This window comes from Poromitra crassiceps, assembly GCF_964638095.1.
Source record: "Poromitra crassiceps genome assembly, chromosome: 15".
In the NCBI taxonomy this organism is placed as follows: Eukaryota; Metazoa; Chordata; class Actinopteri; order Beryciformes; family Melamphaidae; genus Poromitra; species Poromitra crassiceps.
Window position 1 is genome coordinate 5715219 of NC_139634.1, and position 11396 is coordinate 5726614.

General features: G+C 43.1%; 2 protein-coding genes across 4 annotated transcripts; one reads left to right on the plus strand and one right to left on the minus strand.

The window, feature by feature from the left end:
- Positions 1-1598: 1598 nt before the first annotated feature.
- Positions 1599-5627, plus strand: LOC310789833 (heterogeneous nuclear ribonucleoprotein A/B-like). Of its 2 annotated transcripts, XM_083651527.1 has the most exons (9): positions 1599-1709; positions 2150-2513; positions 2938-3106; positions 3205-3363; positions 3483-3614; positions 3704-3836; positions 4058-4213; positions 4333-4418; positions 4866-5626. In XM_083651527.1, exons 2-8 carry the CDS (start codon positions 2179-2181, stop codon positions 4401-4403), a joined length of 1155 nt encoding a protein of 384 aa, XP_083507653.1. In that variant the 5' UTR covers positions 1599-1709; positions 2150-2178; the 3' UTR covers positions 4404-4418; positions 4866-5626. The 2 variants fall into 2 exon arrangements, with proteins under 2 accessions (XP_083507653.1, XP_083507654.1); XM_083651528.1 differs by lacking the exon at positions 4333-4418 and having other exon boundaries at positions 4866-5627.
- Positions 5162-11305, minus strand: phykpl (5-phosphohydroxy-L-lysine phospho-lyase). 2 transcript variants are annotated; one of them, XM_083651522.1, is made up of 13 exons: positions 11107-11305; positions 10822-10940; positions 10501-10660; positions 10324-10398; positions 10147-10234; positions 9948-10064; positions 9670-9752; positions 9335-9560; positions 8426-8580; positions 7114-7203; positions 6769-6902; positions 6515-6560; positions 5162-6182 (listed from the first exon to the last, which is right to left on the minus strand). In XM_083651522.1, exons 1-12 carry the CDS (start codon positions 11163-11165, stop codon positions 6526-6528), a joined length of 1341 nt encoding a protein of 446 aa, XP_083507648.1. In that variant the 5' UTR covers positions 11166-11305; the 3' UTR covers positions 5162-6182; positions 6515-6525. The 2 variants fall into 2 exon arrangements, with proteins under 2 accessions (XP_083507648.1, XP_083507647.1); XM_083651521.1 differs by lacking the exon at positions 6515-6560.
- Between the last annotated feature and the right edge of the window lie 91 nt (positions 11306-11396).

Consider the following 11396-nt stretch of genomic DNA (forward strand, 5'->3'; position numbering starts at 1 on the left):
TTTTCTTATTCTCTGGTCAACTTGAATGAAAAACAGCCGTGGCCAACTCTTAAAAAAATATATCAAAAGAAATCCATGCTCCAGTAACAAATTAGGAGATGCTAACCTTAAATGTAAAAATGCGTACTAGGATAGACCAAACTGAAACATCATCAAGGCTTTTTAACTCATAAATAAATAAATTGTGATATCTTTTTAGACACTGATCGGCACCTTCCTTTTAGTATTCACAAACCCAATCAAATATTCAATCAGCAGCAGCTTTCCATAAGAAGAACACACTCAATAACTTGCATATCTGGAACTTGTGTATTTTTGAACAAAGTCTCCTTGCTGCCAGGTGACTTACTTGACGCTCTGAATGAATCAAGTGTTCAGGAGTTAGCAATCCAGTTGCTGAATCTGATCAGGAATCCTGTCAGTCGGGATGTCTAATCTGCTCATACCTGCTGAATCACTCGGGTGGTTGAGAATGATAAGTAAACTGAATCCAGCGTTAAAAGGCATTTTGTGGCCTACCATTCCAATACTAACTCTCAAACGCTAAATTAATTAATTGTCAAACACTCAAAAGCACCATTAGCAGCAAAGAAAACTGCCTCACAAAACTTTGCATGGCAGCTATCAGTATGTTTATGTAAGAATTGAATTCTATAAAACCATTGCGACTGTCATTACTTGAAATGGTCAGAAATGTAATGCTGTTTGATCCAGTCTCTCGTATTAGACTATTATATCGTTTATTTGATAGGGACAATGCAAGTTAACATAGTAACATTTCACTTAGGCTATTTGGTTATTAGGCATATATGATTGCATTTTCCTCTGTGTTTTTATAGTAATGTTGGGGCAAGGCAGAGGGTTGTGATAGACTGAAGAGCAGTTGGCTATGAAATTCTTTTTTGTTCTTCCTCTTTGCATGGGTGAATCAAATTAATTCCCTATCAGACAAGTCAAAACATCAGCTAGTTAAATTCTAAAGAGATTGAGAGACAAGCATTGTTGTTTACTATAACGATCATAAAGATATGTGATCATTTCCCTTTTGAAAGTTATGTAGTGTACTTCACAAATGTCCAGCCATGTAAATCACTAAAAAGGGGCTGAATGGCTGCACTTTGTGCATCATAGGCTAGCTGCTCATAGTAATATAAATAGACACACAGACGACCAAGACACTTTGCACATTTGCCACACACACCTAGTGGCCATTGACAAATCTTCAGTCCAGAATTGTACAATCGTTGCTTGCGATTATATATATTTTATTTGTCAAAGTAGGCTAGATCAAAACAAATGCAATAAAGCAAATGATAACACAGTGAAACTTTACGCAACACAACAGTGTGGTGGACCTTCTCCAAGTGAAGACTCAAAATTATCTTGTGTCCCAAAAATGTACCTAGAAGCAGAAAAGGTACTGAAAGTTCCTGTGTGTAAAGGGCGTGAACATATCCTGTTAAAAAAAAGGAAAAAAAGAATAGGCGTCTGTAATTGGTCGGTGCTGTGAGTGGCAGTGCTCGTGGTCCAATCAAATGGCTCGCTGGCTGAAACGTCGTTTTTTTCTACCGGTTCTATAAAACCAACCACGAGTTGGCGTCGTATGGGAGAATCCATCTTGAAGAGAGCTCTCCGTTTGTGTGATCAGTAAGCTGCTTTTCGGGCTTCTTTTGCATCCAATACGCTCAATTTGTTTGTTAAATACTTGCGTAAGTACTCTGCTTCTAGTGGATTCATCGTTCGTTTTTTCAACTGGATGTTGTTTAGAGGTTTTAGCTATTACAAAAGCGTAGTGTGGCGCGAGCACGGCCTCCGCATTACGTAACTGCGAATTGAGTTGTCTGGTTTATCAGTGTGCTACAGCTTGTAACGATCTTTCTAATCTTTCCCCTCTAGCTACAATTCACTGGTAAATACTGATCGGCCGCTCTGTTGTTATACTAAAGTGCTTATTTTGCTGCCGTTTATGCTGAAATTGCAACTAGTGTGGCTCTGTGAATGTATGGGAAGGCGATCTCGCCGGGCCAAAATGGTGGGAAATGTATGCATTGGCACAGCAGCGTAAATGGCGAAGCAGCATGTACGGCATCATGGATGGATTATATAATCGCCGAACGCTTTGTAACCGAAACTATTCCTTTTTCTTCAGGGAAAAAGGGATCATCATACTAGTTCAAAATGTCTGACACTGAGCAGCAGTTTATGGAAACGTCGGAAAACGGCCACGAAGGCGACGAGGATTTTAGCACACCGCACACCGAGACCGAGGAGGGCAATGAAGGCAACGAAGGCGAGGGGGAAGCGGTGAATGAATGCGGGGAGGAGGAGGAGGAGGCAGCAGCAGCAGCAGCAGCAGAGACAGGGCCTGAAGCCTGCGCCGGAGAGGGAGAGGAAGAAGAAGCAGAGGCAGCAGAGACGGACGCAGCGGAGACAGAGGTAGCGGAGGGCGACTCGCAAAACGGTGCCTCGGAGGGCGGCCAGATCAACGCCAGCAAAGGCGAGGAGGATGCCGGGTGAGTGAAACTACTTGATGTGGATGAATTTGTGGAGCCCGACAGCGGTGAAGCAGCCACCGTTCCGCCGTGTTCCTTTGTTCCGCCGGGGCTTTGTGTTGGCGCCATGTGCAGACATAGCGGAGGGGGGATGGGCACTTGAGAGCAGGCATAATGTAACATGTATTGGCTTATGCGTAACGTTACCGGTGCGATTTCTATTCGATCCCAATGGTTTTCGATCGATTTATGAAACGTTATAAAACAATCCAGTGGAGTGAGCAGCAGCGCTTAGCTCCCCGGCCTTGCTACGTCACGGCTGGCAACAGATGTTCTAGAACAGTTTGTGCACTTGTGTGTCCACGACCACTACCCCCCTCCCCATAAAGTTGTGGCTGCTGTAACGGCGCTGTAATGGTAAACCTTTCCCCCTTTCTGTGCTTAGGAAAATGTTTGTCGGTGGCCTCAGCTGGGACACGAGTAAGAAGGATCTTAAAGATTACTTCTCTAAATTCGGCGAGGTGACGGACTGCACCATAAAGATGGACCAGCAGACGGGCCGGTCAAGAGGCTTCGGCTTTATTCTCTTTAAAGAAGCAGCCAGTGTAGATAAGGTGAGTGGGAATGATGTGTGTTGTTGCTGTTGGATGCAAGCTGTTTAGGAAGTCTGTTACTGGTCAGAAGAGAGTTCACTTTAATGTTCCTCTTTCAGGTCCTGGAACAGAAGGAGCACAGGCTAGATGGCCGACAGATCGACCCCAAGAAGGCCATGGCCATGAAGAAGGAGCCGGTCAAGAAAATCTTTGTGGGAGGCCTCAACCCAGACACAGAAAAGGAAGTAATCCAGGAGTACTTTGGAACCTTTGGAGAGGTAAGATTTTTGAGCGGATTTGTGTGAATGTGTGAGTTTATTGCAAGGCCGCTGTATTCTTGGCCATGTTGGCTGCTCCCAATAGCTTTCATTTTCCTTTTCCTTTCCGTTTCCTGCAGATTGAGACAATCGAGCTTCCACAAGATCCAAAGACAGATAAGAGGCGGGGCTTTGTATTCATAACGTATAAGGACGAGGCTCCAGTCAAGAAGGTTTTGGAAAAGAAATTCCATAACGTCAGTGGAAGCAAGGTAAAACGCGCAGCATGCAGTGTTACTCGTGTTTAGTGACCAGAAATCCTTTCCGCTGCAGTCTAATGTGAATCTGTGTGCTGTTCCAGTGTGAGATCAAAATAGCGCAGCCCAAAGAGGTGTACCAGCAGCAGCAGTACGGCGGCGGCCGCGGTGGTGGTGGTGGTGGCGGTGGATACAGCGGCGGCGGGGGACGTGGCGGTGGCGGACGGGGCCGTGGAGGTAAGCGCCACAACTGCTTTTGTCTTGCCGACTATCATGATGTCATTGCTTGAACTACATTGAGTGAGAGACGACTTTTATTTGTTTGCTTACGATCGACCTCTTCCATTGTGTGAACTACATTGACTTGCATTAAGTAACGCAGACAACAACAACAAAACCTATGTGAGTCCTATGTGCTAGACTAGCATCTCTATAGAGGTTTTACCTGTTGTTTCTAGGTCAGGGCCAGAACTGGAACCAAGGCTACAATAACTACTGGAACCAGGGATACGGCCAGGGCTACGGACAGCAAGGCTACGGCTACGGCTACGGCGGCTACGGCAACTACGACTATGCTGCTGGATATTACGGCTATGGGGGTGGCTACGACTACAGTAAGCGATAACTGCCCCCAGGAAAAAAAACACAAAAACTTAAGAATGAGAGAAACTTTATTTTCTTGGTCCTCCTTGTTGTACAGAAGAACTCAGTCCCTTTTTCTCTTGTCCTCCAGACCAGGGCAATACAAGCTATGGGAAAACTCCAAGACGTGGAGGCCACCAGAGTAGCTACAAGCCATACTGATCACATGTAGTGCAGGTATGCATTTTTGCATCATCTATGGTAATAACGACAACATAGCTGTAACCATTAGTGCCTTTTGACTCAAAATTTCTCCCATCTAGTCTAAATCCATTCAAACATTGTGGTTGGGGGAGGGGGGGAGGTTTTTGCTGTGTCGTGGGGTCTGTAATCATTAAATGATGGATATTCATTCCACGTGCCAACCATTTAAGATGCATCCCTATAAACACTACTTGATCAATAAGGGTTGAGGTGGTGGTGGTTTGAGACTAGGACTTAAAGGGCGTTTTCACTTGGGGTGCTGGGTGTGGCAGCTAGTTGGTCGTGTCCCCCCTAGGTGTGTCTGTCCCATTCACTGACCTGTCAAACAACTCATCCATGCACTTTGTCTGTCTGTAACTGCATGCCATTATATTTTTGGTTGTTTCTCAGTAACGTTAAGCACCGTGTTTTTCTCTTAAGGTCTAAAGTAAATAAGAAAAGACAACCCATGGTGTCCGGCCACAGCGAACATGGGCTCTCTCTGGCTTTTCCTTTGGAGTTGGCAGAAATTTGGACTCATGCTCCATTGTACAGAACAAGTGAGGAACTGGGGAAGCAAATGTCACTTTTCCACTTTTTATTTTATATTGTTTTGTGTCCATTTACATTTCCAGCGATGGAAGTGTTATTTTTACTGTACTTTTTGGTACCTTTTTGAATCTAATGTATTGTATGGTTGTATTTTACATGTCTACTGGATTTACCAACGAGCAGGAGCAAGAGGGCTTTTGAAGCTCACGAATAAAAACAACTTTGCTTTTTTTTTTTTTCATTTCTTTTTTTTCTTTTGGTGTTTCTAGCTCTTTAGTTCTTCTTTCCTCCCGTGCTGAGTGTTTGATGCGAGTTGCATGGCTTCAGATGTGGGGTGAGGCGAGATAAGGGATTTAAACTAATCAAAGGGTAAATTGTAAGCGTGTCAAGTGTATGTTTGCAGTTGGCTAAAGTAGACGAGGACACAACCAGCATCACATTTTTTTTTGTTTTCTTTTTGGCTTTTAAGGAGATTCTTCCCCCATCATGTCTGCAATTTTAAGTGGCTTTACTAGTGTTACGATACAACCGAGCGCAAGCCTGTTAAATGTAAGAGGGCACTCCCTCTCTCACTGGAAACTCATTCCTCTAGTGTCTTGGGCAAATTGGTAGAAATAAACTTTTGGTTTATATTAAAAATGGATCCTTTTGTTCTTATTTTTTGTAAAGTTAATGTTAACTGTTTTGTACTGTTAAATGGCTTGCTTGTTTTTGTCTTTGGGTAATGCTAATATCTAGGGATTTCTCGTTGGAGGCTGTGGGAGAGGGCTTCGCTGCCTGCAGGATAACAGGTTAAGTTGAGAGACTCACCCCACTAGATGTGAAACTGCGATACTTGAGTATGTTTGTGAATGTCCTCTGGTAAGTGCTTAAACTCAACCATACTGTGTCTTGAGAACATGTTGCCAACAAGTATTAAGGTCAAGATTGAGGTCTTCCAACGTTGCTACTGTGGGTAAGGAGAAAAAAAAGGTGAATTGGGAGGTTTTAAAAAGGTTTATTGGTTTATCTTCATAAGACATTTATGTGAAAGATTAAGTGTTATACATTATTTTCTTCTGTCACTAGTGATCTCCCGGGTTGTCTGTCATGATCCGCTGTAGCAGTCAACAATTCCAGTACGATTATCGGTCTTAAAAGTGCAGATACCATCAATTTGCTTTTCACTCTCGACAAAATGAATTGCCAGGTATTGGCACGGAATGCCTAGAAAGGGACAGAATGAAAGGGATACTTCACGTTAGGTAGTCAGTTTGACTTGTAGCATGCAAGCTTTGATGGAACAAAGTCACTTATTGTCATAAGAATATATAAAGATGGTCTATAATGAGATCAGGTTGACTTTCAAATGGTGTCTACGGGTCGCTGTGGTGAGTGGGGAACGGCAACATGCTCTGCCAAAGTGAAATGAATGAAATTGTTTCATCTACTGGAGCCTCAAGTATAAAGATCTTCACATCTCTACCTCTGAACCTTCTGAATGTGACCATTTCACAATGTCTGATGCTATTAAATTTTTTTCTACAGGGTTAACAAACCTTAGATGTCTTCATTTGCCAGTTTTAAGGTCTTTGGTCTTCATGTCTAGGAGAAGAAAGTAAATTTGATCAATCTTTACGCTCTATATGTGCATGATCTGTTGAATAACTGCATCTCTAAAAGTGGTGTTATGTTTACCCTCATTGTATTCAATGTTATGTATCTGAGACAACTAGAAACGTATCCTGCTACTAACTAGAGTGTATAGATAGATAGAGGCTCTTATTAGATCAGTCCAGTCTGTGTAACTAACCTGTGAGGATGCGGTCGATGCTCTGTGCCACCAGCTCTGCGTCTTCCATACTGAAGCACATGGGGGGTTTAAATTTCAGCACATTCTCCCAGGGCCCGTCTGTACTGACACAGATTCTCTGCTCCTCTTTCAACCTGAGACAGCAGATGAAACATTTACCAACGCTGTCCTTGAGTCCAAAGATAGAACGCAACACTGCAGAGATCAAATCGGTGCTTTTAGGGGGTGTTGTAAATGGCCATTTTTGTGAACTGACAATTTGTTTTTTTTTGTTGGGTAGGTTACGGTTATAACCAAAACATGCATTGCCTGTTTCCCTGTGACCTTTGCACTTTAACCTCTTACCTCTTCACCACCCTGGATGCTGCCTCTGTGGCAGGTGTCCTCTGCTCTCTGTCTGTCACCAGCTCCAGGCCCACAAAAAGCCCCACCCCTCTGCAAACAACCAAGAATGGAATGGTGTTATGCAGCCATACACAAATGTCTTTAAATGTGTTTGTTCCACACAGGTGTTAATTTGTTCAACCCTATAGCAAGATCTAAATGTCGTTTGCCAACAAAACTCAGAAACCCAATTGAATATATTTATTGGGACATAGTATCTAGCACACATGGACATTTTCATTTTTATTACCCACCACCATGTTACATGCCATGATATGCAGGACTATGGTGGCATCGGTGTAGACATTCTTCTGAACGCAGTAACTTGAGAACAATGCATGGTAGAAACTCTTACACCACAGGTTCTCCCTATAGTAGATGATCTGATTAGATTTCAGAGCACCGTGAATATATTTTCATATTAAATATTTTCCTCAAACTACTATAATTCCTTGCTACTATGGAGTTCATATTAATACCACCCACGTGTGTAATGTGAAGACAAGTATGTCGGCTTGCCACTAAGTATTTGCAAATGCATTAATTAGTTTGATTAATGACATTGGCAAAAATGGTTATGTCTCCTGTTTTAGGGTGTGTTTAAGGTTTAAAAATATCTTTCTTGAATGCAGAGTTCATACAAGGTCCTTAAAGTGCTTGAATTTAACTTTTCAAACTAAGTACTGGAATACCTGGGAAAATTAGCCTGTTATATGGGGAGGTGCTTAAAAGAGCTTCAAATAAATACGGTAAGCAAATAAATAAATACATTTTTTGCAGCATTTGACAGAATGCAAATGTGTCAAAATATAGAAATCAAGACCAATTCTGGGAAAGCTGGCCTAAAAGCATGTGAACCTGTGATATGAAGTGCAGTACGGTTTAGGGACATGTTTCTTGCTTTTGTGCTTGTGAACATAAATATACTGTTTGGGGGGGGGGGGTGTTCAATGACTTACTTGAATTTTAAATCATATTGTCTGTTTATGAACCCTGTTCATGTTGTGGTATGGGTTCATGAACGTCATGTTGTGTCTAGTCGGGTACTCTAATATCACTACTCAGTGCTGGCAGTGAAATAGTGATATCATCTCTACGTGCCCTTATTCTGATTCTGAATGACATGGATTCTGTTTCAAGATAGACTTCAGTGTTTAAGATCCCCAACTCGTCAACAGAAGTTATGTATGTAAATTATAACTCTGGTAAACTGTGAGAATGATCTTTTCAATAAAGTGCTGAACCCTGACTGCACTGGTCACTGCAACCTTACCGGACATCTCCAATGATTTGATGTCGTGTTTGGAGCTTTGAGAGCAAGTCTTTGAGATGTGCTCCCACCCTCGTGGCGTTTCCTCTCAGGTCCTCTTTCTCGATCACATCCAGGACCGCCAGGCCGATTGCACAGGACACCGGGTTCCCTCCGAACTGCATGAAGTCAGAACCAAATTATTTCATTGTCACCTTTGACGTGTATGCATGCTTTTGCCAAACCAACTGTCTTTAATAAGTACTTCCACATAAATAACCATTTTGGCCATTTTGCGGAATAGTTCAAATTGGAAAAAACAACCTCCAGTCAGTGATCATTGTAAGGCAAACGTCAACTAATGGAAACAAAAATATGGCGGCTGTATGTGGTTCAGGAGGAAGAGCGGGTCGTCCACTGATCAGAAGGTTGGTGGTTCGATCCCCGGCTCCTCCAGTCCGCATGTCGAAGCGTCCTTGGGCAAGACACTGAACCCCAAATTGCTCCCGATGGCTGTGCCAGCACCCTGTGTGGCAGCTTGCCGCCTTCGGTGTGTGAATGGGTGAATGTAGGAACATTGTAAAGCGCTTTGGATAAAAGCGCTATATAAATGCAGTCCATTTACCATAAAATGTATACAAATTGCACAAATTAATTGATGCTTTGTTCCCTTAAAAGACCCCATCTTCACATAACTTACATCAGTGTAATACTACTTACTATGATGTCGCATAATATTATGGACTATGACTATGTCAGGGTTTATGTCAGCCTAAAAAGATGGTGAACTATTCTATATCGTAAAAATAAATACATCCCTTGCTTTACATCAACCGTATTATTACTTTAATTGTATTGTGTTCGTAGGCGGGGAAATAATGTGGATGCCGAATTTGCAAGCGCATTGGTTCTTATTACAGCAGCCATAGTCACCGTATTGAAGTACTCGACTCCATTGGCTGTGAAGGCCTCAGCTATCTCTACTGTGGTTGCCACGCATGCCAGCGGGTGCCCGTTGCCCATGGGTTTGCCCATGGTTACGATGTCAGGAGAGAAGCCCTCCCCCTGCAGCTGGAACGCCCAGAAGTGACTCCCCACACGTCCAAAGCCTGTCTGCACCTCGTCCGCCACAAACACTGCGCCAGCAGAGCGCACATATCTGTGGAACGCAGGAGAGACACCGTGTGAACATTTGTCTTTTACATGTCCAGGCAAATATTGAGCCTGAAACTGCTTCATGGACATGTTCTCAGAGTCACTATACTCACTCTGCAACTTGAGTTGAATATCCTTGGGGCAAAATAATTTGTCCTCCAACGCTTGGCAATGACTCCGCAATGAACGCAGAGATCTATGGATGGCAATAAAGTAAAGAGTGGTACATACTTGGGAAGGTTTTTGTGGATTTCGGTTTCCAGGGTCTTTAAACAAGTAGAAACATGCGTTGGTTATGTTTATTACACTGTTTAATGCTATGGGTGTTCTCTGTCAGATGATCAGACATTTCATTCAGGCAGCAGCGCTGAATTTTACCCGGAGTGTATACCTTACGACCTTTCCTGTGCACCTCGTCTATCACGTCTTTCACAGTCTCAGCGTATGCTTGGGCTGGGTTGGGGTGGTTCTCTTTGTATAGGCCCCTGTAGATGTCCGGTATGGGTGCCTAGGAGGACAAAAAACATCCTTTTAGGAAGGAAGATGTTGGTCAGCAGTTTATGAATTGATGGTTATATGAGCTTACACACCACATGAACCCATTCTTTCTGTCCCGCCAGTTTCCGGAACTTGTATGGACTAATGTCGATGAGGGACATAAGATGCCCATGGTAAGCACTATAGAAGGAGAGTTGCATGGTAATAATTCTTATGGAAGTGTATGGTCAGCAGCAAGTGAATGTGATGCATCTGAATGGAAACCTTACTGGTCGAGCACGATGACGTCTTCATGTTGGGTGTACTGCTGGGCCAAACGTAGTGCCAGATCATTGGCCTCCGAACTGTCAAGTGAACGGATATAAGGTTACTGGGAATGCCACTTTTTAGGCTTATCATTCTGTGATGATGAGGCCAGTGGTGGTGGCAATGCCACCATTACTTACCCCGAGTTGACAAAGTAGAAGACGCACAGCTTCTCAGGCAGGGTGGCAGCCAGGCGCTCTGCGTACAGGACTATGTTGTCATGTAGGAAGCGTGCGTTGGTGTTGAGCAGCTCCATCTGAGCTGTTGCAGCCTGTGTGATGCTCGGGTGACAGTGGCCCACTACAATAAAGAGACACATGCGTTGTTGTTATCAGCTCATCGACACTTTCACCACTAGGAGGCACAGTTGAGTTGTTTACATTTATTTTCCAAATTTCCACAACAAGGTGGTTATTATAATTGTTACGGAAAGCTGGTGAACGAAGGAAACAAGTTATTACCATGATGAACATTGCTAATGCAGTCCAAATAGCGCATGCCATTTTCGTCAAATAAGTACTGTCCTCTTGCTCTCACGATCTTCACCGGGTCGTCTGAATAAAAGAGTCTACAAGATTGCCTGGAATGAAAAGAAAACATGGCGTCATTGACCTTGACACAAACAATAACTGACTTAAACTGAATTGAGTCATGAACTGAAGCCAATATTGCAAACTATGACTGTCAATCGCATAACATAGCAGCATTAACTGACGTCGTCTCACTGCTCCTCTCCTTCGACTTACCCGATCAATTTCTTTCTCATTGCAAGAGTATCTTCTTTTCTGAATTTTTCTAATGCCATAGCGTCTTTGCTTCCTCTTTGTCTGTATACTACTAAAATGCAAAGATAGTTAACCAGAGTAAAATGGACTCCGGACACTCAAAAGTGTAATGTGGTGTACTTTCTGCTCCAACAGCTCTAATCGACTACGCATGCGTTATAACTGTCGTATGTGTCACTGCATGTGGTATTTGTCATAGAAGCCTCCCCCCAAATAAATCTATGTATGTAAAATATATTACACCATACGAA

Excerpts from the sequence above, each read along its gene's own strand:
- phykpl (XM_083651521.1), bottom strand. The coding sequence starts at position 11,165 with ATGGCATTAGAAAAATTCAGAAAAGAAGATACTCTTGCAATGAGAAAG. Across the intron at positions 10,065-10,146 it reads AGAAAGAATGGGTTCATGTG|GCACCCATACCGGACATCTA; the intron begins GTGTGTAAGCTC and ends TTGTCCTCCTAG. Across the intron at positions 9,753-9,947 it reads TGCACAGGAAAGGTCGTAAG|ATCTCTGCGTTCATTGCGGA; the intron begins GTATACACTCCG and ends TGCCATCCATAG.
- LOC310789833 (XM_083651527.1), top strand. The coding sequence starts at position 2,179 with ATGTCTGACACTGAGCAGCAGTTTATGGAAACGTCGGAAAACGGCCAC. Across the intron at positions 3,615-3,703 it reads ATAACGTCAGTGGAAGCAAG|TGTGAGATCAAAATAGCGCA; the intron begins GTAAAACGCGCA and ends GTGCTGTTCCAG. Across the intron at positions 4,214-4,332 it reads TGGGGGTGGCTACGACTACA|ACCAGGGCAATACAAGCTAT; the intron begins GTAAGCGATAAC and ends CTTGTCCTCCAG.